General features: G+C 48.1%; 3 protein-coding genes across 12 annotated transcripts in view; 1 reads left to right on the top strand and 2 right to left on the bottom strand.

Moving 5' to 3' along the window:
- Positions 1-8,695: 8,695 nt before the first annotated feature.
- LOC308123680 (H-2 class II histocompatibility antigen, E-S beta chain-like) lies at positions 8,696-15,611 on the bottom strand. Its single transcript, XM_080486288.1, has 6 exons — positions 14,342-15,611; positions 11,222-11,494; positions 9,886-10,099; positions 9,736-9,803; positions 9,323-9,436; positions 8,696-9,045 (listed from the first exon to the last, which is right to left on the bottom strand). The coding sequence occupies exons 1-6, from the start codon at positions 14,394-14,396 to the stop codon at positions 9,020-9,022; spliced, it is 750 nt and encodes a 249-aa protein (XP_080342414.1). The 5' UTR covers positions 14,397-15,611; the 3' UTR covers positions 8,696-9,019.
- Positions 15,612-16,897: 1,286 nt separating this feature from the next.
- On the top strand, positions 16,898-20,042 carry LOC308123679 (RLA class II histocompatibility antigen, DP alpha-1 chain). Its single transcript, XM_080486287.1, has 4 exons — positions 16,898-17,307; positions 17,763-18,008; positions 18,152-18,436; positions 19,775-20,042. The coding sequence occupies exons 1-4, from the start codon at positions 17,259-17,261 to the stop codon at positions 19,894-19,896; spliced, it is 702 nt and encodes a 233-aa protein (XP_080342413.1). The 5' UTR covers positions 16,898-17,258; the 3' UTR covers positions 19,897-20,042.
- Positions 20,043-21,505: 1,463 nt separating this feature from the next.
- ctc1 (CTS telomere maintenance complex component 1) overlaps positions 21,506-24,000 on the bottom strand; it is a 14,705-nt gene continuing 12,210 nt past the window's right edge. For 6 of the 10 annotated variants that reach the window (XM_080486257.1, XM_080486264.1, XM_080486259.1 and 3 more), the window contains 3 exons: positions 23,609-23,795; positions 23,282-23,399; positions 21,506-21,704 (listed from right to left, as the gene is read on the bottom strand). In XM_080486257.1, coding sequence (XP_080342383.1) covers positions 21,607-21,704; positions 23,282-23,399; positions 23,609-23,795 — 403 coding nt within the window. In that variant the 3' untranslated portion in view covers positions 21,506-21,606. The remainder of the gene's footprint in view (positions 21,705-23,281; positions 23,400-23,608; positions 23,796-24,000) is intronic. The other 4 variants (XM_080486260.1, XM_080486261.1, XM_080486265.1 and 1 more) reach the window with 2 other exon arrangements.

The following is a 24,000-nucleotide window of genomic DNA, read 5'->3' as shown; positions in this document are numbered from 1 at the left end:
GGTGTAATGTGGTGGTGTAATTTCGTGGTGTAATGTGGTGGTGTAACATGGTGGTGTAATGTGGTGGTGTAATGTGGTGGTGTAACGTGGTGGTGTAATGTGGTGGTGTAACATGGTGGTGTAATGTGGTGGTGTAACGTGGTGGTGTAACGTGGTGGTGTAATGTGGTGGTGTAACGTGGTGGTGTAATGTGGTGGTGTAACATGGTGGTGTAATGTGGTGGTGTAATGTGGTGGTGTAACGTGGTGGTGTAATGTGGTGGTGTAACATGGTGGTGTAATGTGGTGGTGTAATGTGGTGGTGTAACGTGGTGGTGTAATGTGGTGGTGTAACATGGTGGTGTAATGTGGTGGTGTAATGTGGTGGTGTAACGTGGTGGTGTAACGTGGTGGTGTAGAGGGAGCTGGAGATGTTCCCTAAAGGGCCCCAGGATGGAGCCCTGAGGAACCCCACTAGTGATTTGCTCACGTTCACAATCAGCTGCTGACACAGAATGGCGGCCATCTTGCCAGGAGGATTTAAAGCCAGAAGGTCCAACCATTGTTCCAGTGGGTCCAGCAGGACGTTGTGTCCCACTGTGTCCAAAGCAGCACTAAGACCCAGTCAGGAACACACAAACACATTATTTCTGAAGTCAAAATTACTCAAGCTGACTGACATAGTGCAGTACCAAACACAGTATTACTCAAGCTGACTGACATAGTGCAGTACCAAACACAGTATTACTCAAGCTGACTGACATAGTGCAGTACCAAACACAGTATTACTCAAGCTGACTGACATAGTGCAGTACCAAACACAGTATTACTCAAGCTGACTGACATAGTGCAGTACCAAACACAGTATTACTCAAGCTGACTGACATAGTGCAGTACCAAACACAGTATTACTCAAGCTTACTGACATAGTGCAGTACCAAACACAGTATTACTCAAGCTTACTGACATAGTGCAGTACCAAACACAGTATTACTCAAGCTGACTGACATAGTGCAGTACCAAACACAGTATTACTCAAGCTGACTGACATAGTGCAGTACCAAACACAGTATTACTCAAGCTGACTGACATAGTGCAGTACCAAACACAGTATTACTCAAGCTGACTGACATAGTGCAGTACCAAACACAGTATTACTCAAGCTGACTGACATTGTGCAGTACCAAACACAGTATTACTCAAGCTGACTGACATAGTGCAGTACCAAACACAGTATTACTCAAGCTGACTGACATAGTGCAGTACCAAACAGCACAAACAATGTTCAAAGCAAAAAATAATCTATTACCAGGGAATATTCAACAATTGTTCAAAAATCATGAAGAGTCTTACAATCTAAGGAGGAAATGAAACTTTAAACAACCAAGATTTTGCACGACCAAAAAATGGTTTTGTCTGTCAGTATGCGGGGTGAGAGTACTGAACGGGTTTACTGTGGAACTGAAGCAATGTCCAAACATGAGACAGTTTAAAATGCAGTATAAAAATATGATTTTCAAAAGGTAGGAGGAAGAAGAAGGTGTGGCCAATCAGTGGGCTGTTTAGGGGCAAATGTCTGGTCATTTCTATTGGTCGTTTCTTTCCTTGCACTGTGTGTGTGTGTGTGTGTGTGTGTGTGTGTGTGTGTGTGTGTGTGTGTGTGTGTGTGTGTGTGTGTGTGTGTGTGTGTGTGTGTGTGTGTGTGTGTGTGTGTGTGTGTGTGTGTGTGTGTGTGTGTGTGTGTGTAAGAGATGGAAGGAAGTAATTATATGATCTATTTGTGACAAGGGCTGAGAGTAAATAAGATTTTACTTCTTCTCTCTGACGATGTTTTTTCTTGATTTATTTTATTTTTGTTATTCATTTATTTATTATTTGAGAGGAAAACTTTGTTGTCAATTTTCTTTTCTTTTATTGTTTTCGTATTCGTATTCGAAATAAACATTTCAATCAATCAATCAGGGTCAAAGTGAGACAGAGGACGTGTCCCTGCTCATGGAGACGTCCTCCAGCACTTTAATCCCAGTGTCTCAGTGCTCTGACCCCAATCCAGACTGGGAAACATTCCGCTCCTTGTTTTGAACCAGAAAAGCAGGAAGATTTCAATCATCTGACTTCAGAAGCTTTGATCTGGGCCTGAGTTACTGATTCCTCAAGTATCCAGATTACTCTTTTTTAAAAGAGCTTTTAGGAAAAACAGCGTGTGAAGAGAGCTGAGTACTCTGTGTACTCTGTGTAGTACCTCTGGAGCTGGACAGTGTAAAGCCGGGGTCTCAGACTCGCGGCCCTCTGCTTCTAATCAAAGCTTTGTGTTCGTGCGCAAATTCTTTTCTCGCAGCGCGAATCACGTAAAAATGTTTGGATGAACGATTGGAAGTAAAATATCTTGTCAACTAATGCTGGACTGTTTTATTTGGCCCCGGCCATGTCTTCTTCAAAACCTGTCGTGAAGAGAAAAGTTGTTTTGTTGAGCACAGGGGCATCCCAACCTGTCTAATATCCACGGATAAACTTATGGTGCACAAGGAGTATAACATTAAACGTCATTACTCAACTGAACACGCTGGGGAGTACGCAAAATACCTGGGAGATTAGCGAGAGGACCGGGTCGCCAAACTTAAAACAAGATCTTTCCAGGAAGGCCGGCAAAGGGAGTGAAGCGGCTGTGAAAGCTCCGTGGTGAGTGAGATGATCGCTGAAGCAGGGAGGCCGCTCAAAGACGGCGAGTTCATCAAACAATGTATGTTACAGGCTGCGGGTATGTTACAGGCTGCAGGTATGTTACAGGCTGTGGGTATGTTACAGGCTGCGGGTATGTTACAGGCTATGGGTATGTTACAGGCTGTGGGTATGTTACAGGCTGCGGGTATGTTACAGGCTGCGGGTATGTTACAGGCTGCGGGTATGTTACAGGCTGCAGGTATGTTACAGGCTGCAGGTATGTTACAGGCTGCGGGTATGTTACAGGCTGCGGGTATGTTACAGGCTGCAGGTATGTTACAGGCTGCGGGCATGTTACAGGCTGCAGGTATGTTACAGGCTGCGGGCATGTTACAGGCTGCAGGTATGTTACAGGCTGCAGGTATGTTACAGGCTGCGGGTATGTTACAGGCTGCAGGTATGTTACAGGCTGCAGGTATGTTACAGGCTGCGGGTATGTTACAGGCTGCAGGTATGTTACAGGCTGCAGGTATGTTACAGGCTGTGGGTATGTTACAGGCTGCGGGTATGTTACAGGCTGCGGGTATGTTACAGGCTGCAGGTATGTTACAGGCTGCGGGTATGTTACAGGCTGTGGGTATGTTACAGGCTGCGGGTATGTTACAGGCTGCAGGTATGTTACAGGCTGCGGGCATGTTACAGGCTGTGGGTATGTTACAGGCTGTGGGTAAGTTACAGGCTGTGGGTATGTTACAGGCTGCGGGTATGTTACAGGCTGCGGGCATGTTACAGGCTGTGGGTATGTTACAGGCTGCGGGTATGTTACAGGCTGTGGGTATGTTACAGGCTGCGGGTATGTTACAGGCTGCAGGTATGTTACAGGCTGCGGGCATGTTACAGGCTGTGGGTATGTTACAGGCTGCGGGTATGTTACAGGCTGTGGGTATGTTACAGGCTGCTGGTATGTTACAGGCTGCAGGTATGTTACAGGCTGTGGGTATGTTACAGGCTGCGGGCATGTTATAGGCTGCTGGTATGTTACAGGCTGCAGGTATGTTACAGGCTGTGGGTATGTTACAGGCTGCGGGCATGTTACAGGCTGCGGGTATGTTACAGGCTGCGGGTATGTTACAGGCTGTGGGTATGTTACAGGCTGCGGGTATGTTACAGGCTGCAGGTATGTTACAGGCTGCGGGTATGTTACAGGCTGTGGGTATGTTACAGGCTGTGGGTATGTTACAGGCTGCGGGTATGTTACAGGCTGCGGGCATGTTACAGGCTGTGGGTATGTTACAGGCTGCGGGTATGTTACAGGCTGTGGGTATGTTACAGGCTGCAGGTATGTTACAGGCTGCGGGCATGTTACAGGCTGTGGGTATGTTACAGGCTGTGGGTATGTTACAGGCTGCTGGTATGTTACAGGCTGCAGGTATGTTACAGGCTGTGGGTATGTTACAGGCTGCGGGCATGTTACAGGCTGTGGGTATGTTACAGGCTGTGGGTATGTTACAGGCTGCTGGTATGTTACAGGCTGCAGGTATGTTACAGGCTGTGGGTATGTTACAGGCTGCAGGTATGTTACAGGCTGCAGGTATGTTACAGGCTGGATGGTCTGCTGGAACAAAGGCTCGGTTCAGGAACATCAGCTTCTCAGCCAACACAGCTGATAAGTCAGGGAACGTTTATGATCAATCTCACTGACTCGGCGCAGCTCGTGGTGTTGATAACAACATTCGGAGTGACGGAGGAGTCGCTCGCAGTGACTGCAATGCGTGGCCAGACCACCGGTCAGGAGATATTCCTCCAGCTGTGGGACTGCATGGAGGATGCCGGCTTACAATGGAAGCGTTCGGCTGGAATAACCACCGATGGAGCGCCATCAGGGACAGGGAGGACAAGCGGACCTGTAGCACTTGTTCGAAGAAGCCTGGAAGAGGAGGGTGTGGAAGACGCCATTGCTCTGCACTGCATTGTCCGTCAGCAGGCCCTTTGCAGCACAATCCTGAGGTTGGACAATGTGATGTCTGCCGTCGTGAAATTCAGCAACCACATCAGATCCAGGACTTTGAAGCTCCGGCAGCTCCGCCACTCTTTGGTCGAAATAGAGTCAGAATATGAGGACCGAGGGACGTTGGCTCAGCAGGGGGAAGGTCTTGAAGAGGTTTTTCGAGTTGAAAGCCTTCATGGAGAAGGACGGGATGACTGCTCCTGTGCTCAGGGATCCTCAACGGCTAATGGACTGAACAAGGAGTCACAAGGCCGGGCCAGCTTGTCACGGCAGCACATGACAGTGTCAGAGCATTTTCCACAACACTTGTGTTATGGAAAGCTCAGCTTTCCCAGACAAACCTCCGCCATTTCCCAGCATGCAACATTCAGTGGTGAGACGTCTGCTGATCCTATCGGAAAGCTGCGAGAAGAATTTGATCACAGGTTTGCAGACTTCAAGACACACAGAGCCACTTTTCAAATGTTTACTTTGATTCAAGATTTCAAGATTCAAGATTCATTTTATTGTCATTCTACTTTTCAGTACAACGAAATTACTTCAAGCCCAGATGGAGAGAAGAAGACAACATTGGGAGAGGGAGGCGGGACAGTTCTGAGTTATTCCTCCTTCCAGGCAGTCCGATGATGTGAGACGACCTCGGATAAGTTCTGGTCAGAGACAGTTCCTCGGGGGGAAAGGGTGTGAAGATAAGGGCAGGGTGGGGGCAGAGCCTGTGTTGGGTCTTTATCCTAGGAGAGAATGTAAACAACCTCTGGTTGTCATGGGAATCCAATGAAGACTAGAGGAGTTTAGAGGTCAGGGTGTCTTGTTTTGTAGCACTCTGGGTACAAGTCTCTGGTCTCCAGCGAGTTTAAATCCAAATCTGTGGCCGTTTCTTTATTTTAGCGTCCCCTCAGGGCGCCCAGCTTCTCCAAGTTGGAATCCATTTCATGCAAACGTCCAGAAGTGGCGTCCTGCCTGCTTCTGAGTTCGTTTATCATATGAGTGTGAGATTTCAGAGCCCTGTTCAGTCCTTCAGTGATCACTGACAACCTTCCCAATGCAGCCGCCAGCATTTTGTCAACTTAGCGATAGGTTAGGTAGCTGCTCGCTCCAATCAGCAGCATACCTAATATCATAAATCCAAATATGTAGACGTCTTCCACGTCCTCCACGGAAAGCATCGACAGGCACACTAACCTCCACGTGGACCAGGACTCGAGAGTGGACCCGGCAAAGTGAGTTCCGGCAGGACATGAGGGCTCTCCTGGAACCGCTTTTCCAGTGAAGAAGATTTTGCATTCAGAGAGCAGCTGATCAAATCCATGGTTGGTTTGGGTTCAGATCGAGATGAGAGAGAGGCTCTTATTAGAGGTGACGAGAGACAGAGAGGGTGGAGATGGTGGAGAGGGTGGAGATGGTGGAGATGGTGGAGAGGGTGGAGATGGTGGAGAGGGTGGAGAGGGTGGAGATGGTGGAGAGGGTGGAGAGGGTGGAGATGGTGGAGATGGTGGAGAGGGTGGAGAGGGTGGAGGCTGCATGTTGTGGGTCTGAGCTGGAGAACAATGTGGGTTAGTTCTGCTCAGTCTAACAGGAGAACATCTGCCAGATTAGACAGAACATCTTTGGGTGGAGGCTCAGGGGTTCCAGTCGGAAGCCCTGAGCTCCACCCACTGACTCTCAGTCTGATGGTGCAATAGGAGGGACATCATTCCAAGATGCATCTGAGAAGAGTTCAGGAGGTCCTGATGGTGAGGGACTGTCTGTCTCCGTCTGTCCTCCACACTAAACCAAGTACCAGCATTAGTTCTGTGTTTGCTGAGAACCTCAGAGAAGAACCATCGTCCGGCCCTTTCTAATTCTAGCTTCTACATGCCAAGCCTTTCTTTGGACATGTCCTAATGAAGGTGGAGCTGAGATGGTCTTTTCTGGGCCTTAACCAGTGTCTTCTTCCTCCATGGAGCTGTCCTCCTATCACACACTACTTTAGCTCTGACTGGCGCTGTGGGATCAATGATGGTTCTAACTTTAGAGCTGAGGTTCTCTACAAGGTTCCTGATAGAAGCTGCAGCAGAGCTGCATGCTAGAGAACGTCTCGCTGAAGACACGCCGTGTCTTTTCATCAGTGGGACCTTTTCTGATCAGCTCTGTTGTCCTTGTCCTGCTGTCAGCTGAGACGGAGACTTTAATTGAGACACGGTCCTGCTCAGAGACACACGTCTTTCACCACAACCTCACAAATGGAAAGAACCAAGTCTACGATGTGTCTCTGGTTCTGTGTGGACTTTGTCTCATGCTGGAAAGTCCAACATGTCCTAGATGTCCAGGATGTCCTCAGCACTGTTATCTTGTGGACACAACAGAGTCCTCAACAATACATCTAGTGGGTGGTGGTGTGTATCTGGGTGGTGGTGGTGGTGGTGTGTATCTGGGTGGTGGTGGTGGTGGTGTGTATCTGGGTGGTGGTGGTGGTGGTGGTGGTGTGTATCTGGGTGGTGAAGGTGGTGGTGTGTATCTGGGTGGTGGTGGTGGTGGTGGTGTGTATCTGGGTGGTGGTGGTGGTGGTGGTGGTGGTGGTGTGTATCTGGGTGGTGGTGGTGTGTATCTGGGTGGTGGTGGTGGTGGTGGTGTGTATCTGGGTGGTGGTGGTGGTGTCTATCTGGGTGGTGGTGGTGGTGGTGGTGTGTATCTGGGTGGTGGTGGTGGTGGTGGTGTGTATCTGGGTGGTGGTGGTGGTGTGTATCTGGGTGGTGGTGGTGGTGGTGTATCTGGGTGGTGGTGGTGGTGGTGGTGGTGTGTATCTGGGTGGTGAAGGTGGTGGTGTGTATCTGGGTGGTGGTGGTGGTGGTGGTGTGTATCTGGGTGGTGGTGGTGGTGGTGGTGGTGGTGGTGTGTATCTGGGTGGTGGTGGTGTGTATCTGGGTGGTGGTGGTGGTGGTGGTGTGTATCTGGGTGGTGGTGGTGGTGGTGTGTATCTGGGTGGTGGTGGTGGTGGTGGTGGTGTGTATCTGGGTGGTGAAGGTGGTGGTGTGTATCTGGGTGGTGGTGGTGGTGGTGGTGTGTATCTGGGTGGTGGTGGTGGTGGTGGTGGTGGTGGTGTGTATCTGGGTGGTGGTGGTGTGTATCTGGGTGGTGGTGGTGGTGGTGGTGTGTATCTGGGTGGTGGTGGTGGTGTCTATCTGGGTGGTGGTGGTGGTGGTGTGTATCTGGGTGGTGGTGGTGGTGGTGGTGTGTATCTGGGTGGTGGTGGTGGTGGTGGTGGTGTGTATCTGGGTGGTGGTGGTGGTGGTGTGTATCTGGGTGGTGGTGGTGGTGGTGGTGTGTATCTGGGTGGTGGTGGTGGTGTGTATCTGGGTGGTGGTGGTGTGTATCTGGGTGGTGGTGGTGGTGGTGGTGGTGGTGGTGGTGGTGGTGTGTATCTGGGTGGTGGTGGTGGTGGTGGTGGTGGTGGTGGTGTGTATCTGGGTGGTGGTGGTGGTGTGTATCTGGGTGGTGGTGGTGGTGTGTATCTGGGTGGTGGTGGTGGAGATGGTTGCTCATGTTGCCCAACAGGAAGAGCAACATGTTGAACAGAGTCAAACCACGGCTGTTTGCATTGATACGTGTCGTTATACAAAGAAGCTCCTCCACCTCCTTTCTCCATCACTCTGACCTCACTGAGACAACTGAAGGGTGGAGGAGCTCCTGAAGGGTGGAGGAGCTGCTGAAGGGTGGAGGAGCTCCTGAAGGGTGGAGGAGCTGCTGAAGGGTGGAGGAGCTGCTGCACTGTTGATGAAAAGTATTTCCTCCTCAGTAATCAGAGTATTAATTAAAGTGACTTGCCGACAGAGACGGAACAGGAAGTAAAGCAGATGGTAGTGTGACGGGTTCCACTGGGTTCCACTGGGTTCACACTGGGTTCTACTGGGTTCTACTGGGTTCACACTGGGTTCCACTGGGTTCCACTGGGTTCCACTGAGGCTGAGAGAGGAACTGGACGTTACCAGAGAAACTGGTTTACTCTGGGTTGAACTGGTTGGAACCGGTTCTCACTGGATGGTGGTGTTGAAGTGAAGAAGAACCAGAATCAGAGAGTTTTACTTTTATTTTTGTTTCAGTTGAAGAGAACCAGAGGAGTCGGGTTACAATGAGAGAACCAGAGGAGTCGGGTTACAGTCAGAGAACCAGAGGAGTCGGGTTACACAAGATTTCAGAGCAGAGTTGAACTGGTCCACCAGAATCCACATCAGACCTGATCCAGGACCAACTGCAGGAACCTGGACCAGATTCAGAGACCACAAAGCAAATTAAAGCTGCAGATGATTTTTTTCTTCTGAGACAGAAACTGGAGCAAAGACCAGGACCAGAACCCGGACTAGAACCACGACCAGGACCAGATCAGGATCCTGACTCAGCTTCTTGGAACCAGAATCCGTCCTGAACACAGAGAAGGTCACAGATCAGAGGGAACAGATCCTAGAACACTTAGAATTGTCTGAACTGGTTCCTGACTGGTTTAACTGGTTTTGACTGGGTGAACAGATTCATGACCAGTAGAACCTGGTTCCTGACCAGTAGAACCTGGTTTTGGACCCGTAGAACCTGGTTCCTGACCAGTAGAACTGTTTTCAGACCAGTAGAACCTGTTTTGGACCAGTAGAATCTGGTTCCTGATCAAAAGAACTGGTTCCTGACAGCAGAACCTGGTTCTGACCTCGGGTCTTGCTCTTGTAGTAGATGAAACCAGCCAGAGACAGAACCAGACCCAGGGTCAGTCCAGAAGCTCCGATGGCGATTTTGTTCCTCTCAGACTCTGGCAAGGACGGATCTGAAGGACAGACAGGTGAGAGACAGACAGGTGAGAGACAGACAGGTGAGACTGACAGGTGAGACAGACAGGTGAGAGACTGACAGGTGAGACAGGCAGGTGAGACAGACATGTGAGACAGACAGGTGAGAGACTGACAGGTGAGAGACTGACAGGTGAGACAGGCAGGTGAGACAGACAGGTGAGAGACTGACAGGTGAGACAGACAGGTGAGAGAGGCAGGTGAGACAGACATGTGAGAGACTGACAGGAGAGACAGACAGGTGAGAGACAGGTGAGAGACAGGCAGGTGTATTCACCCCAGTCTGTGACCAGACGTTCCTTCAGGCTGGCGTGTTCCACCACACAGGAGATGGTCTCTCCAGACCTGTTTGACACAAACAACCATAGTGACTGAACCAACATGGACCTGGACCTGGACCTGGACCTGGTCCTGGGATGGGACTCACCTGGGTGTGTACTCCAGGTGGGAGTGGACCTGGTAGTACCAGTCTGCGTTCGCCATCTCGTCGGTGGAAGTGACATCATGGGTGACTTCCTGTCCGTCCCTCTGCCAGGTCACCTTGATGAGTTTGGGGTAGAAGTTGTAGACGCTGCAGACCAGCATGGCCTGATGGGCGCCAGTAGGGGGCGTCTCAGAGTGGATCCTCACGGTGGGCTTCTCTGGAACGAGAACCAGCAGGATCAGAGACCCGGGTAGGACCAACTGAAACCAAGTCTGTTTGAAGACCAGACCCAGGAACCGGTCTGGAGTCTGAACAGAACCAAGACAAATATTTATGTTCAGTGGGCGGAGACCATGAGACCTCTGAGCTGAGACAGTACCTCTGTCTCACCACCAGGAGGAGACTCACTGAGACAGTACCTCTGTCTCACCACCAGGGGGAGACTCACTGAGACAGTACCTCTGTCTCACCACCAGGGGGAGACTCACTGAGACAGTACCTCTGTCTCACCACCAGGAGGAGACTCACTGAGACAGTACCTCTGTCTCACCACCAGGGGGAGACTCACTGAGACAGTACCTCGGTCTGACCACCAGGGGGAGACTCACTGAGACAGTACCTCTGTCTCACCACCAGGGGGAGACTCACTGGGACAGTACCTCTGTCTCACCACCAGGAGGAGACTCACTGAGACAGTACCTCTGTCTCACCACCAGGGGGAGACTCACTGAGACAGTACCTCGGTCTGACCACCAGGAGGAGACTCAGAGACAGTACCTCTGTCTCACCACCAGGGGGAGACTCACTGGGACACAGTACCTCAGTCTCACCACCAGGGGGAGACTCACTGAGACAGTACCTCGGTCTCACCACCAGGGGGAGACTCACTGGGACAGTACCTCGGTCTGACCACCAGGAGGAGACTCACTGGGACAGTACCTCTGTCTCACCACCAGGGGGAGACTCACTGAGACAGTACCTCGGTCTGACCACCAGGGGGAGACTCACTGAGACAGTACCTCTGTCTCACCACCAGGGGGAGACTCACTGAGACAGTACCTCGGTCTGACCACCAGGGGGAGACTCACTGAGACAGTACCTCGGTCTGACCACCAGGAGGAGACTCACTGAGACAGTACCTCGGTCTGACCACCAGGGGGAGACTCACTGAGACAGTACCTCTGTCTCACCACCAGGGGGAGACTCACTGAGACAGTACCTCGGTCTGACCACCAGGGGGAGACTCACTGGGACAGTACCTCTGTCTCACCACCAGGGGGAGACTCACTAAGACACAGAAGGTTAAAGTTCAGTGTGAAGCAGCTCCACAGAAACTCACCTGATTTAGACAGAACGTTGCTGTACCAGATTCCAATGTTGTGTTTGCAGTAACTCTCCTTCTGAAGACGCCTCTGACCAATCTCAGAGGGATCAATGTTCCAGTGATTCGCCTGTTTCACTCCGTACTCCGTGTACCCAACATACTTCCCCAGGCTGCTGGTGAACCTGGCGATCTCCAACTTGTTGTAGAAGCAGGAGTAGATGTACTCGATGTCCTTCAGCTCAGAGGAGTTAAACACACATCGACTTACTACAAAGTTCGGGAACCCATCTGAAAGTACCAGAGACAGTTAGAGTGTATTAGTGTGTGTATCAGTGTGTATATCAGAGTGTGTATCAAAGTGTGTATTAGTGTGTGTATATCAAAGTGTGTATTAGTGTGTGTATATCAAAGTGTGTATTAGTGTGTGTATATCAAAGTGTGTATCAGAGTGTGTATTAGTGTGTGTATTAAAGTGTGTATTAGTGTGTGTATATCAAAGTGTGTATTAGAGTGTGTATTCGTGTGTATATCAGAGTGTGTATCAGAGTGTGTATTAGTGTGTGTATCAAAGTGTGTATTAGTGTGTGTATTAAAGTGTGTATTAGTGTGTGTATCAAAGTGTATATTAGTGTGTGTATTAGTGTGTGTATCAAAGTGTGTATTAGTGTGTGTATTAGTGTGTGTATCAAAGTGTATATTAGTGTGTGTATTAGTGTGTGTATCAAAGTGTGTATTAGTGTGTGTATCAAAGTGTATATTAGTGTGTGTATTAGTGTGTGTATCAAAGTGTGTATTAGTGTGTGTATTAGTGTGTGTATCAAAGTGTATATTAGTGTGTGTATTAGTGTGTGTATCAAAGTGTGTATTAGTGTGTGTATCAAAGTGTGTATTAGTGTGTGTATCAAAGTGTATTAGTGTGTGTATTAGTGTGTGTATCAAAGTGTGTATTAGTGTGTGTATTAAAGTGTGTATTAGTGTGTGTATCAAAGTGTGTATTAGTGTGTGTATCAAAGTGTATATTAGTGTGTGTATTAGTGTGTGTATCAAAGTGTATATTAGTGTGTGTATTAGTGTGTGTATCAAAGTGTATATTAGTGTGTGTATTAGTGTGTGTATCAAAGTGTGTATTAGTGTGTGTATCCAAGTGTATATTAGTGTGTGTATTAGTGTGTGTATCAAAGTGTGTATTAGTGTGTGTATTAAAGTGTGTATTAGTGTGTGTATCAAAGTGTATATTAGTGTGTGTATTAGTGTGTGTATCAAAGTGTGTATTAGTGTGTGTATCAAAGTGTATATTAGTGTGTGTATTAGTGTGTGTATCAAAGTGTGTATTAGTGTGTGTATTAGTGTGTATATCAAAGTGTATATTAGTGTGTGTATTAGTGTGTGTATCAAAGTGTGTATTAGTGTGTGTATCAAAGTGTATATTAGTGTGTGTATTAGTGTGTGTATCAAAGTGTGTATTAGTGTGTGTATTAAAGTGTGTATTAGTGTGTGTATTAAAGTGTGTATTAGTGTGTGTATCAAAGTGTATATTAGTGTGTGTATTAGTGTGTGTATCAAAGTGTGTATTAGTGTGTGTATTAGTGTGTGTATCAAAGTGTATATCAAAGTGTGTATCAAAGTGTGTATTAGTGTGTGTATTAGTGTGTGTATCAAAGTGTGTATTAGTGTGTGTATCAAAGTGTGTATTAGTGTGTATTAGTGTGTGTATTAGTGTGTGTATTAGTGTGTGTATTAGTGTGTGTATTAGTGTGTGTATTAGTGTGTGTATTAGTGTGTGTATCAGAGTGTGTATTAGTGTGTGTATTAGTGTGTGTATCAAAGTGTGTATTAGTGTGTGTATCAAAGTGTGTATCAAAGTGTGTATTAGTGTGTGTATCAAAGTGTGTATTAGTGTGTGTATTAGTGTGTGTATCAGAGTGTGTATTAGTGTGTGTATCAAAGTGTGTATCAAAGTGTGTATTAGTGTGTGTATCAAAGTGTGTATTAGTGTGTATATCAAAGTGTGTATTAGTGTGTGTATTAGTGTGTGTATTAGTGTGTGTATTAGTGTGTGTATCAGAGTGTGTATTAATGTGTGTATTAGTGTGTGTATCAAAGTGTGTATTAGTGTGTGTATCAAAGTGTGTATTAGTGTGTGTATTAGTGTGTGTATCAGAGTGTGTATTAGTGTGTGTATCAAAGTGTGTATCAAAGTGTGTATTAGTGTGTGTATCAAAGTGTGTATTAGTGTGTGTATTAGTGTGTGTATCAGAGTGTGTATTAGTGTGTGTATCAAAGTGTGTATCAAAGTGTGTATTAGTGTGTGTATCAAAGTGTGTATTAGTGTGTATATCAAAGTGTGTATTAGTGTGTGTATTAGTGTGTGTATTAGTGTGTGTATCAGAGTGTGTATTAGTGTGTGTATTAGTGTGTGTATCAAAGTGTGTATTAGTGTGTGTATCAAAGTGTGTATCAAAGTGTGTATTAGTGTGTGTATCAAAGTGTGTATTAGTGTGTGTATTAGTGTGTGTATCAGAGTGTGTATTAGTGTGTGTATCAAAGTGTGTATCAAAGTGTGTATTAGTGTGTGTATCAAAGTGTGTATCAAAGTGTGTATTAGTGTGTGTATTAGTGTGTGTATCAAAGTGTGTATTAGTGTGTGTATCAAAGTGTGTATCAAAGTGTGTATATCAAAGTGTGTATTAGTGTGTGTATCAAAGTGTGTATTAGTGTGTGTATCAAAGTGTGTATCAGTGTGTGTATCAAAGTGTGTATTAGTGTGTGTATCAAAGTGTGTATTAGTGTGTGTATTAGTGTGTATCAAAGTGTGTATTAGTGTGTGTATCAAAGTGTGTATTAGTGTGTGTATCAAAGTGTGTATTAGTGTGTGTATTAGTATGTGTATCAAAGTGTGTATTACTGTGTGTATCAGAGTATGTATCAAAGTGTGTATCAGTGTGTGTATCAAAGTGTGTATTAGTGTGTGTATCAGAGTGTACTAGTGTGTATTAGTGTGTGCCGGTCCTACCACACAGTGTATTAATATGTATAGTGTGTCTCAGTGTGTATTACAGTGTGTATTAGTGTGTACCAGTGTGTACCAGTGTGTACCAGTGTGTACCAGTGTGTATTAGTGTGTGCCGGTCCTACCTGCAGTGTACAGGCTGAGGAAGAGGAGGGACAGCCTGATGAAGGGTGAAGCCATGGTCCTGAGCTCACCTGACAAACACTGACTCGGTCTGACTGGGAAACTCTTTAAATACCAGGAGGTCACATGACCTGCTGGGTCACCTGTTACCAGGCAGACTCCGTCAGAGCAGAGCACCAGACTGTTCTGTGTCCTCAGTCGTTCAGAACAAGACCAGAACTGGGACTAGAACAGAGAGTAGAACAGAGACCAGGACAGGACCAGAACTGGGACTAGAACAGAGAGTAGAACAGAGACCAGAACAGGACCAGAACAGGACCAGAACAAAGAGTAGAACAGAGAGCAGAACAGGACCAGAACAAAGACTAGAACAGAGACCAGAACAGAGACCAGAACAGAGACTAGAAAAAGACCAGAACAAAGGGTAGAACAGAGACCAGAACAGGACCAGAACAAAGACTAGAACAGAGACCAGAACAGAGCCAGAACAAAGACTAGAACAGAGACCAGAACAGAGACCAGAAAAAGACCAGAACAAAGGGTAGAACAGAGACCAGAACAAGACCAGAACTGGGACTAGAACAAAGAGTAGAACAGAGACCAGAACAGGACCAGAACAGGACCAGAACAAAGACTAGAACAGAGACCAGAACAGGACCAGAACAAAGACTAGAACAGAGACCAGAACAAGACCAGAACAAAGAGTAGAACAGAGACCAGAACAGGACCAGAACAAGACCAGAACAAACACCAGAACAGAGACCAAAACAGAGACCAGAACAAAGACTAGAACAGAGACCAGAACAAGACCAGAACAAAGAGTAGAACAGAGACCAGAACAGGACCAGAACAAGACCAGAACAAGGACCAGAACAGAGACCAGAACAAAGACTAGAACAGAGACCAGAACAAACACTAGAACAGGACCAGAACAAAGACCAGAACAAAGACTAGAACAGAGACCAGAGCAGGACTAGAACAGGACTAGAATAGAGGGCAGAGCAGGAGTAGAACAGGACTAGAACAGGACTAGAATAGAGGACAGAGCAGGACTAGAACAGGACTAGAACAGAACTAGAACAGAGACCAGAGCAGGAGTAGAACAGGACTAGAATAGAGGACAGAGCAGGAGTAGAACAGGACTAGAATAGAGGACAGAGCAGGACTAGAACAGGACTAGAACACAGAGGATCAGTAGAATCAACATGTTCTACACTAGTGCTGCTGTACTGAGGGAGGAAGAGTCTCATCATGTTCACAGTTTCGTTCTCTGTTCTCTTGTTTTCTTCCAAGTCTAACTTCCTCTTTCACCATGAAGCTCTGACGTCACGCTGCCTTCAGGTACGTCTGGAACGCAGAGCTTCACCCTGCAGTTCCTGCTCTCACACTCAGGTTCTGGGCGGAGCCTGAGATTTCCTGGAGAACTTGAACGCCACATGGAAAGTACCGACTCTTTTCCTGCGTCTGCTTCAGCAGCCAATCAGAGAGAGAGCTGCTGATGACTCATCAGTTACTAGGTAGAGAGCAGCAAGACTGTTATTGCTGCTCCTCTTCCTCCTCCTGCTCATCTTCTTCCTCCACCTCCTACTCCTCTTCTTCATGTTCCTGCTACACCTTCTTCCTCCTCCTCAACCACCTCCTCCTCCTGCTCCTCCTCTTCCTCAGTAACCTCCTCCTCTTCCTCGTCCTTCTCCTGCTCCTCCTCCTCCTCTTCCTCCTCCCCCCTTCTCCTCCTGCTCCTCTTCTTCTTCCTCCTCCTCTTCCTCCCCCTCTTGCTCTTCCTCCTCCTCCTCCTCCTCATCCCCCTCTTGCTCTTCCTCCTCCTCCTCTTCCCCCTCCTCTCCCCCCTCTTCCTCCTCTTCCTCCTCCCCCTCCTCTCCCGCCTCTTCCTCTTCCTCCCCCTCCTCTTCTTCTACCTCCTCCTCCCCTTCTTCTGCTTCCTCCTCCAACTCCTCCTCCTCCTCATCCCCCTCTTGCTCTTCCTCCTCCTCCTCTTCCCCCTCCTCTCCCCCCTCTTCCTCCTCTTCCTCCTCCCCCTCCTCTCCCGCCTCTTCCTCTTCCTCCCCCTCCTCTTCTTCTACCTCCTCCTCCCCTTCTTCTGCTTCCTCCTCCAACTCCTCCTCCTCCTCATCCCCCTCTTGCGCTTCCTCCTCCTCCTCTTCCTCCTCCTCTACTTCCGCTTACTCTTCCTCTTCTTCCTCCTGCTCCTCCCCCCTCTTCCTCCTCTTCTTCCTCTTCCTCCTCCTCTTCCTCCTCCTCCTCTTCTTCCTCCTCCCCCTCCTCCTCTTCCTCCTCCCCCTCCTCTCCCCCCCTCTTCCTCCTCCTCCTCTTCTTCCTCCTCCCCCTCCTCCTCTTCCTCCTCTCCCCCCTCTTCCTCCTCCTCCTCCTCCTCCTCCTCCTTCTCTTCCTCCTCCTCCCCCTCCTCTTCCTCCTCCTCTTCTTCCTCCTCCTCTTCTTCTGCTTACTCTTCCTCCTCCTCCTCCTCTTCCTCCTGCTCCTCTCCCCCCCTCTTCCTCCTCCTCCTCCTCCTCTTCCTCTGTAAACTCCAGGTTGATCCTGCTGTTGGGAGTAGAAATACTTCTATAAAGTACTTAGTTACTTGCTTCAGCAGTGATAAAGTATTGAGTTAGCGGACTGACCTGTTGTCTCCTACCTGATGACGTCACTAACTTCTCTGTTCACCTGTTTATTGATGATCTATTGATTGATTCCTTTTGGCCGCAGCGGCTGTCTCTCTCTACCCGGACACTGATGATGTCATCACAGCAGCGCTCTCTGATTGGAGGATTTCTGCAGCTGGAGCTCAGCCTCAGCAGGAGTTTGTCTCAGTTTCTGTCTGAGCTGCTGCAGCCTGACAGGTGAACGGGTGAACTGGTTAACTAGTTAACTGCTTCACTCAGTTAACAGCTGCTGGTGAAGATGAAGCTGCTCCTCTTCCTCTCCTGTGTCCTCAGAGTCTCTGCTGAAGGTGAGAGTCTTTTTTTATCTGGATATGAAACTATGACCTGTTTACTAAGACTAACCCATCTCTACTAAATGAACTGAGCTAACCAAACTAAACTAAACTCAAGTAATCAAAGTACACAAACTAAACTAAACTAAACTAACCAAAGTTAACTAACCAAATTCATTAATTAAACTAAACTAGCCCAAACTAAACTAACTGAACTAAGTTAAACAAAACTAAACTCAAGTAAACAAACTACATGAACTAAACTAAACTAACCAAAGTTAACTAACCAAATTCATTAATTAAACTAAACTAACTGAACTAAATTAAACTAAACTAAACTCAAGTAAACAAACTACACAAACTAAACTAAACTAACCCAACCAAACTAAACTAACAAAATCAAACTAAACTAAACTAGTTCAACCAAATGAACTGAACTAAACTAACTGGTTGGTTGTGTGTGTTTTCAGTTCAACATGAGGACCTTGCTATCAGGGGCTGTTCAGACTCTGAAGCAGAGGACATGTACACGTTGGAGGGTGAAGAGGTTTGGTACGCAGACTTTGACAAAGGAGAAGGAGTCACACCTCAACCCAGTTTCATTGATCCCATCAGTTACCCTGGAGGTTATGAACTTGCTGTGGGCAATAGAGAGGTCTGTAGAAGCAACCTGAATATCGCTCGTAAAGCGATGAAGGACATTCCTCTGGAACAAGGTGAACTCTGTGTGTGTGTGTGTGTGTGTGTGTGTGTGTGTGTGTGTGTGTGTGTGTGTGTGTGTGTGTGTGTGTGTGTGTGTGTGTGTGTGTGTGTGTGTGTGTGACCTCTGTGTGACCCCTGTGTGTCCTCTGTGTGTCAGACCCCCCCTCCACCCTCATCATCTACCCGAGGGACGACGTGGACCTGGACCAGAAGAACACCCTGCTGTGCCACGTGTCGGGGTTCTACCCCGCCCCCGTCTCCGTCACCTGGACCAGGAACGGGCAGAACGTGAGCGAGGGAACCAGCATCAACATTCCGTTTCCCAACAAGGACGGTTCCTTCAGGCAGACGTCTCGTCTGGACTTCGTCCCCAAACAGGGAGACGAGTTCAGCTGCTCCGTCCACCACGTCGCCCTGAACGCACCGTGGACCCGCTTCTGGAGTAGGAGCACACACACACACACACACACACACACACACACACACACACACACACACACACACACACACACACACACACACACACACACACACACACACACACACACACACACACACACACACACACACACACACACACACACACACACCTGTCTCTCACCTGTCTGTCTGTCTGTCTGTCTCATGTCTGTGAACATGAGGTGAAGTGAAAGTGGTCACTCTGGTGCCGGTGCCAGGGGGTTTGGTTCTGGTTCTGGTTCTGGTTCTGGTTCTAGCAGTGTGGTAGTCCTGCTCTTAATACCCCGTAGCCTCCTGCCTGAGGGTAGAACAGAGCGGAGGAGACAGACTGTCTGTTAGGAAGTCCAGGACCCTCAGTGTGGAGCTCAGACCCAGTATGTTCCCTTCTGGATCAGGGTCTGGAGTCGTCCTCAGAGAGCAGGCCTACATAGGAGTCTCTCCAGATGTTGATCTCTCTCTCTCCCTCCAGATGTTGACCTCTCTCTCCCTCTCTCCAGATGTTGATCTCTCTCTCTCCAGATGTTGACCTCTCTCTCCCTCTCTCCAGATGTTGATCTCTCTCTCTCTCCCTCCAGATGGTGACCTCTCTCTCCCTCTCTCCAGATGTTGATCTCTCTCTCTCTCTCTCCCTCTCTCCAGATGCTGATCTCTCTCTCTCTCCAGATGTTGACCTCTCTCTCCCTCTCTCCAGATGTTGATCTCTCTCTCTCTCTCCAGATGTTGACCTCTCTCTCTCGCTCTCCAGATGTTGACATCTCTCTCTCTCTCTCCAGATGTTGACCTCTCTCTCCCTCTCTCCAGATGTTGACCTCTCTCTCCCTCCCTCCAGATGTTGACCTCTCTCTCTCTCTCCCTCCCTCCAGATGTTGATCTCTCTCTCTCTCCCTCCAGATGTTGACCTCTCTCTCCCTCCCTCCAGATGTTGACCTCTCTCTCTCCCTCCCTCCAGATGTTGACCTCTCTCTCCCTCCCTCCATATGTTGACCTCTCTCTCTCCAGATGTTGACCTCTCTCTCTCCCTCCCTCCAGATGTTGACCTCTCTCTCCCTCCCTCCAGATGTTGACCTCTCTCTCCCTCTCTCCAGATGTTGATCTCTCTCTCTCTCCAGATGTTGACCTCTCTCTCTCCCTCCCTCCAGATGTTGACCTCTCTCTCTCCCTCCCTCCAGATGTTGATCTCTCTCTCTCTCCCTCCCTCCAGATGTTGACCTCTCTCTCTCCCTCCCTCCAGATGTTGACCTCTCTCTCTCCCTCTCTCCAGATGTTGACCTCTCTCTCTCCCTCCCTCCAGATGTTGACCCCTCTCTCTCTCTCCCTCCAGATGTTGAGCGGACCCAGCCAGGTGTTGGACCCACGGTCTTCTGTGGAGTCGGTCTCACTCTGGGTCTGGTGGGCGTGGCCATCGGAACCTTCTTCCTCGTTAAAGGAAACGAGTGCAACTGATTGGCTCAGGATGATGATGTCATCCAGCGTCGTCATGGAAACAATCTGAAGCTCTGATCTGTTTATGTCACATTGGTCTGTTTGATCTTCACTGTAGTTCCAACAATAAAGAGATACCTAGAGCTTCTGCAGGTTGTTTCTCTCAAGTTCTCATCTGTAGTCTGGTTTTCCTCACTGGAGTAACGACATGAACACGTCAACTTAACTTAGACTGAGGTCTGTAGTACGACTCTGGTTTAACCTCAGGATTAACTCTGGTTTATCCTCAGGATTAACTCTGGTTTATCCTCAGGATTAACTCTGGTTTATCCTCAGGATTAACTCTGGTTTATCCTCAGGATTAACTCTGGTTTATCCTCAGGATTAACTCTGGTTCATCTTGTTCTTCAGTGTGTCCACTAGGGGGCAAACTGTGAAGATGATGTATTTCAATGTAAAAATGGCAGTAAGACCTCCAAATGCTGAAAAATGTAGAGGACAGTAGGAAGTAGTAGTAAGGATCAGTAGGGGGCAGTAGAGGACAATAGGGACCAGTAGAGGACAGTAGGAAGTAGTAGTAAGGATCAGTAGGGGGCAGTAGAGGTCAATAGGGACCAGTAGGGGGCAGTAGAAGGTAGTAGTAAGGATCAGTAAAGGACAATAGGGACCAGTATGAAGTAGTAGTAAGGATCAGTAGGGGGCAGTAGAGGACAGTAGGAAGTAGTAGTAAGGATCAGTAGGGGGCAGTAGAGGACAATAGGGACCAGTAGGGGGCAGTAGAAAGTAGTAGTAAGGATCAGTAGGGGGCAGTAAAGGACAATAGGGACCAGTAGGGGGCAGACGACAGTAGGGTGCAGTAGAGATCGGTAGAGGACAATAGGGGGGAGTAGAAGACAATAGGGACCAGTAGGGGGCAGTAGAGGACAATAGGGGGGAGTAGAAGACAATAGGGACCAGTAGGGGGCAGAAGAGATCAGCAGAGGACATTAGGGACCAGTAGGGGGCAGTAGAGGACGGTAGGGATCAGTAGGGGGCAGTAGAGGATAGTAGGGGGCAGAAGAGATCAGTAGAGGACAATGGGGACCAGTAGGGGGCATTAGAGAACGGTAGGGATCAGTGGGGGGCAGTAGAGGACAATAGGGACCAGTACGGGGCAGTAGAGGACAATAGGGGGGAGTAGAAGACAATAGGGACCAGTAGGGGCAGTAGAGATCAGTAGAGGACAGTAGGGATCGGTAGAGGACAATAGGGATCAGTAGGGGGCAGTAGGGATCAGTAGAGGACAATAGAGATCAGTAGGGGGCAGTAGAGGACAATAGGGACCAGTAGATACCAGTAGGGGGCAGTAGAAGACAGTAGGGGGCAGTAGAGATCAGTAGGGATTGGTAGGGGGCAGTAGAGGACAACAGGGATCAGTAGGGGGCAGTAGAGGACAATATGGACCAGTAGGGGGCAGTAGAGGACGGTAGGGACAAGTAGGGGGCAGTAGAGGACAGTAGGGACCAGTAGAGGACAGTAGGGACCAGTAGAGGACAGTAGGGACCAGTAGGGACCTGTAGGGATCAGTAGGGGGCAGTAGAGGGCAGTAGGGAAAAGTTTAATGGCGCTAAAAAACAGAGACGCCATGTTTGTAGTTTTCCACTTTATTTTAGATTCTCACACAGCAACACCCAGGACCTGTCGTCATGGAAACTGCGAGCATCCTGGTCCTCCCTGTCCTCCTTCAGGTCCTCAGAATGAGGACGAGTGCAGGTGAAGACAGGTGAGCTGCACTGGACGAACGAGCCGCGTCACAAAGTCTCTGTTTGCTCGAGTGAACGTCTTCAGCTCTGAGACAACAGGTAAACAACAGCAACAGGTAAACAACAACAACAGAAGGTAAACAACAACAACAACCAGTAAACAACAACAGGTAAACAACAACAGAAGGTAAACAACAACAACAGGTAAACAACAACAACAGAAGGTAAACAACAACAACAACCAGTAAACAACAACAGGTAAACAACAACAGAAGGTAAACAACAACAACAGGTAAACAACAACAACCAGTAAACAACAACAGCAGGTAAACAACAGCAACAGGTAAACAACAGAAGGTAAACAACATGTAAACAACAACAACAGCTAAACAACAGGTAAACAGCTGAGGCCTGTACGACGCTGGAGTTTCTCTTATCTAGGTAACTTCAGGATTAACTCTGGTTTTCTCTTATCCAGTTAACTTCAGGATTAACTCTGGTTTTCTCTTATCCAGGTAACTTCAGGATTAACTCTGGTTTTCTCTTATCTAGGTAACTTCAGGATTAACTCTGGTTTTCTCTTATCTAGGTAACTTCAGGATTAACTCTGGTTTTCTCTTATCTAGGTAACTTCAGGATTAACTCTGGTTTTCTCTTATCCAGGTAACTTCAGGATTAACTCAGGTTTTCTGTACTATGACGCTGGTTCACTTCTTCCCAGGATAAATCACCATGGTAACTGACTCTGAATGTCTAACCTGCTCCGGAGCAGGTTATGTTCTGGATAAGATCACAGTGAGGGTAAAGCTCCGCCTCCTGACCAATCAGAGCTCCTGGGAAATGCCCCGCCCATTCTTAACTGATGGTGATTGGTGGGCAGGTTCAGCTCTGAGCTGCAGTGGAGAGGAGAGGAGAACGTATCTAGAACCATCTTTTAGACAGAACCCAATAAATCCTGGTCACTGAGGCTCTGAAGGAGGTTCTGGTTCTGGTTCTGGTTCCAGGAGGGTTGATCTGGAATAATGATCTTAATAATAATGCTGACGCTGACAGAACTGCAGAACCATGAATTAATGGAAGCAGAACTTCTCCTGTCGTCACGGTGATGAATTAATATTCCAACAGGAACCACACTCACACGGAGGAACCTCCTCCTCAGAACCTCCGCCTCAGAACCTCCGCCTCAGAACCTCCTCCTCAGAACCTCAGAACCTAAAAGAAGAGCAGTGAGGAAGCTCTGCCTGGAACCGTTCTGCTGGAATAAAGTGCAGGACTCCGGTTCTATTGTCCCATGAATTAATCTGCTCTAATCTCACCAAGTCAGCATTAACTAGTCAGGAAGGTTCTGGTTCTGGCTGCAGCAGCAGTGTTGCTTTGAGCTGCTGGATGGGTTGGAATTCTTCATAATCTCAGATTAACTGCTCCTCTATGGTAAAGTCAGCTGCTCTGCAGGGTTTCTCCCTCTGTGATTGGTCACACGCTGCAAGCTCCGCCCCTTTCAGGTGAACGAGCACACCTCGGTCTGGGAGGAACCAGAGAGCTGAGAACCTGCTTGGTAGGAACGAGGATCAGTAAACCAGGAAACAAAGATCCTGGACATGTTGATCAGGTTCCTAGTACAGGCCTCAGGTAAACAACAACAGGTAAACAACAAAAGATGTCACCCTCTGCTCTCTGATTGGTCCGATTCCTGCAGGTGAGGAGGACGGGACGACAAACAACATCACTGCTGCAGAGGCAGAACAGGAAGTGAAGGATGAGGTCATCAGGGTCATCTGTCACCTGAGAGAGACAGACAGGTTAATATAGACACCTGAGAGAGAGAGACAGGTTAATATAGTCACCTGAGAGAGACAGACAGGTTAATATAGACACCTGAGAGAGAGACAGGTTAATATAGACACCTGAGAGAGAGACAGGTTAATATAGTCACCTGAGAGAGAGACAGGTTAATATAGACACCTGAGAGAGAGACAGGTTAATATAGTCACCTGAGAGAGAGACAGACAGGTAATACTGACCAGGCTCCGCCCCCATGGACAGACTCTGACGTGACCTTTGACCCTCAGCGCCCTTTGAAGCCCCTCCCACTGAGCAGCAGCCAATCCCAGCAGAGAACGAATCAGAACACCTGAGAACCAAACGTGAGCCTCACCTGACCCGTCGTCCACCACCACCCTGTCCAGAGAGACAGACAGGTAAACACACACACCTGAGAGACAGACAGGTTAATACTGACACCTGAGAGACAGACAGGTTAATACTGACACCAGAGAGACAGACAGGTTAATACACACACCAGAGAGACAGACAGGTTAATACTGACACCAGAGAGACAGACAGGTTAATACACACACCAGAGAGAGAGACAGGTTAATACACG

The sequence above is a fragment of the Lipophrys pholis genome, assembly GCF_963383615.2.
Source record: "Lipophrys pholis genome assembly, chromosome: 18".
Taxonomy (NCBI): Eukaryota; Metazoa; Chordata; class Actinopteri; order Blenniiformes; family Blenniidae; genus Lipophrys; species Lipophrys pholis.
This window is presented reverse-complemented; position numbering and strand designations above follow the sequence as displayed.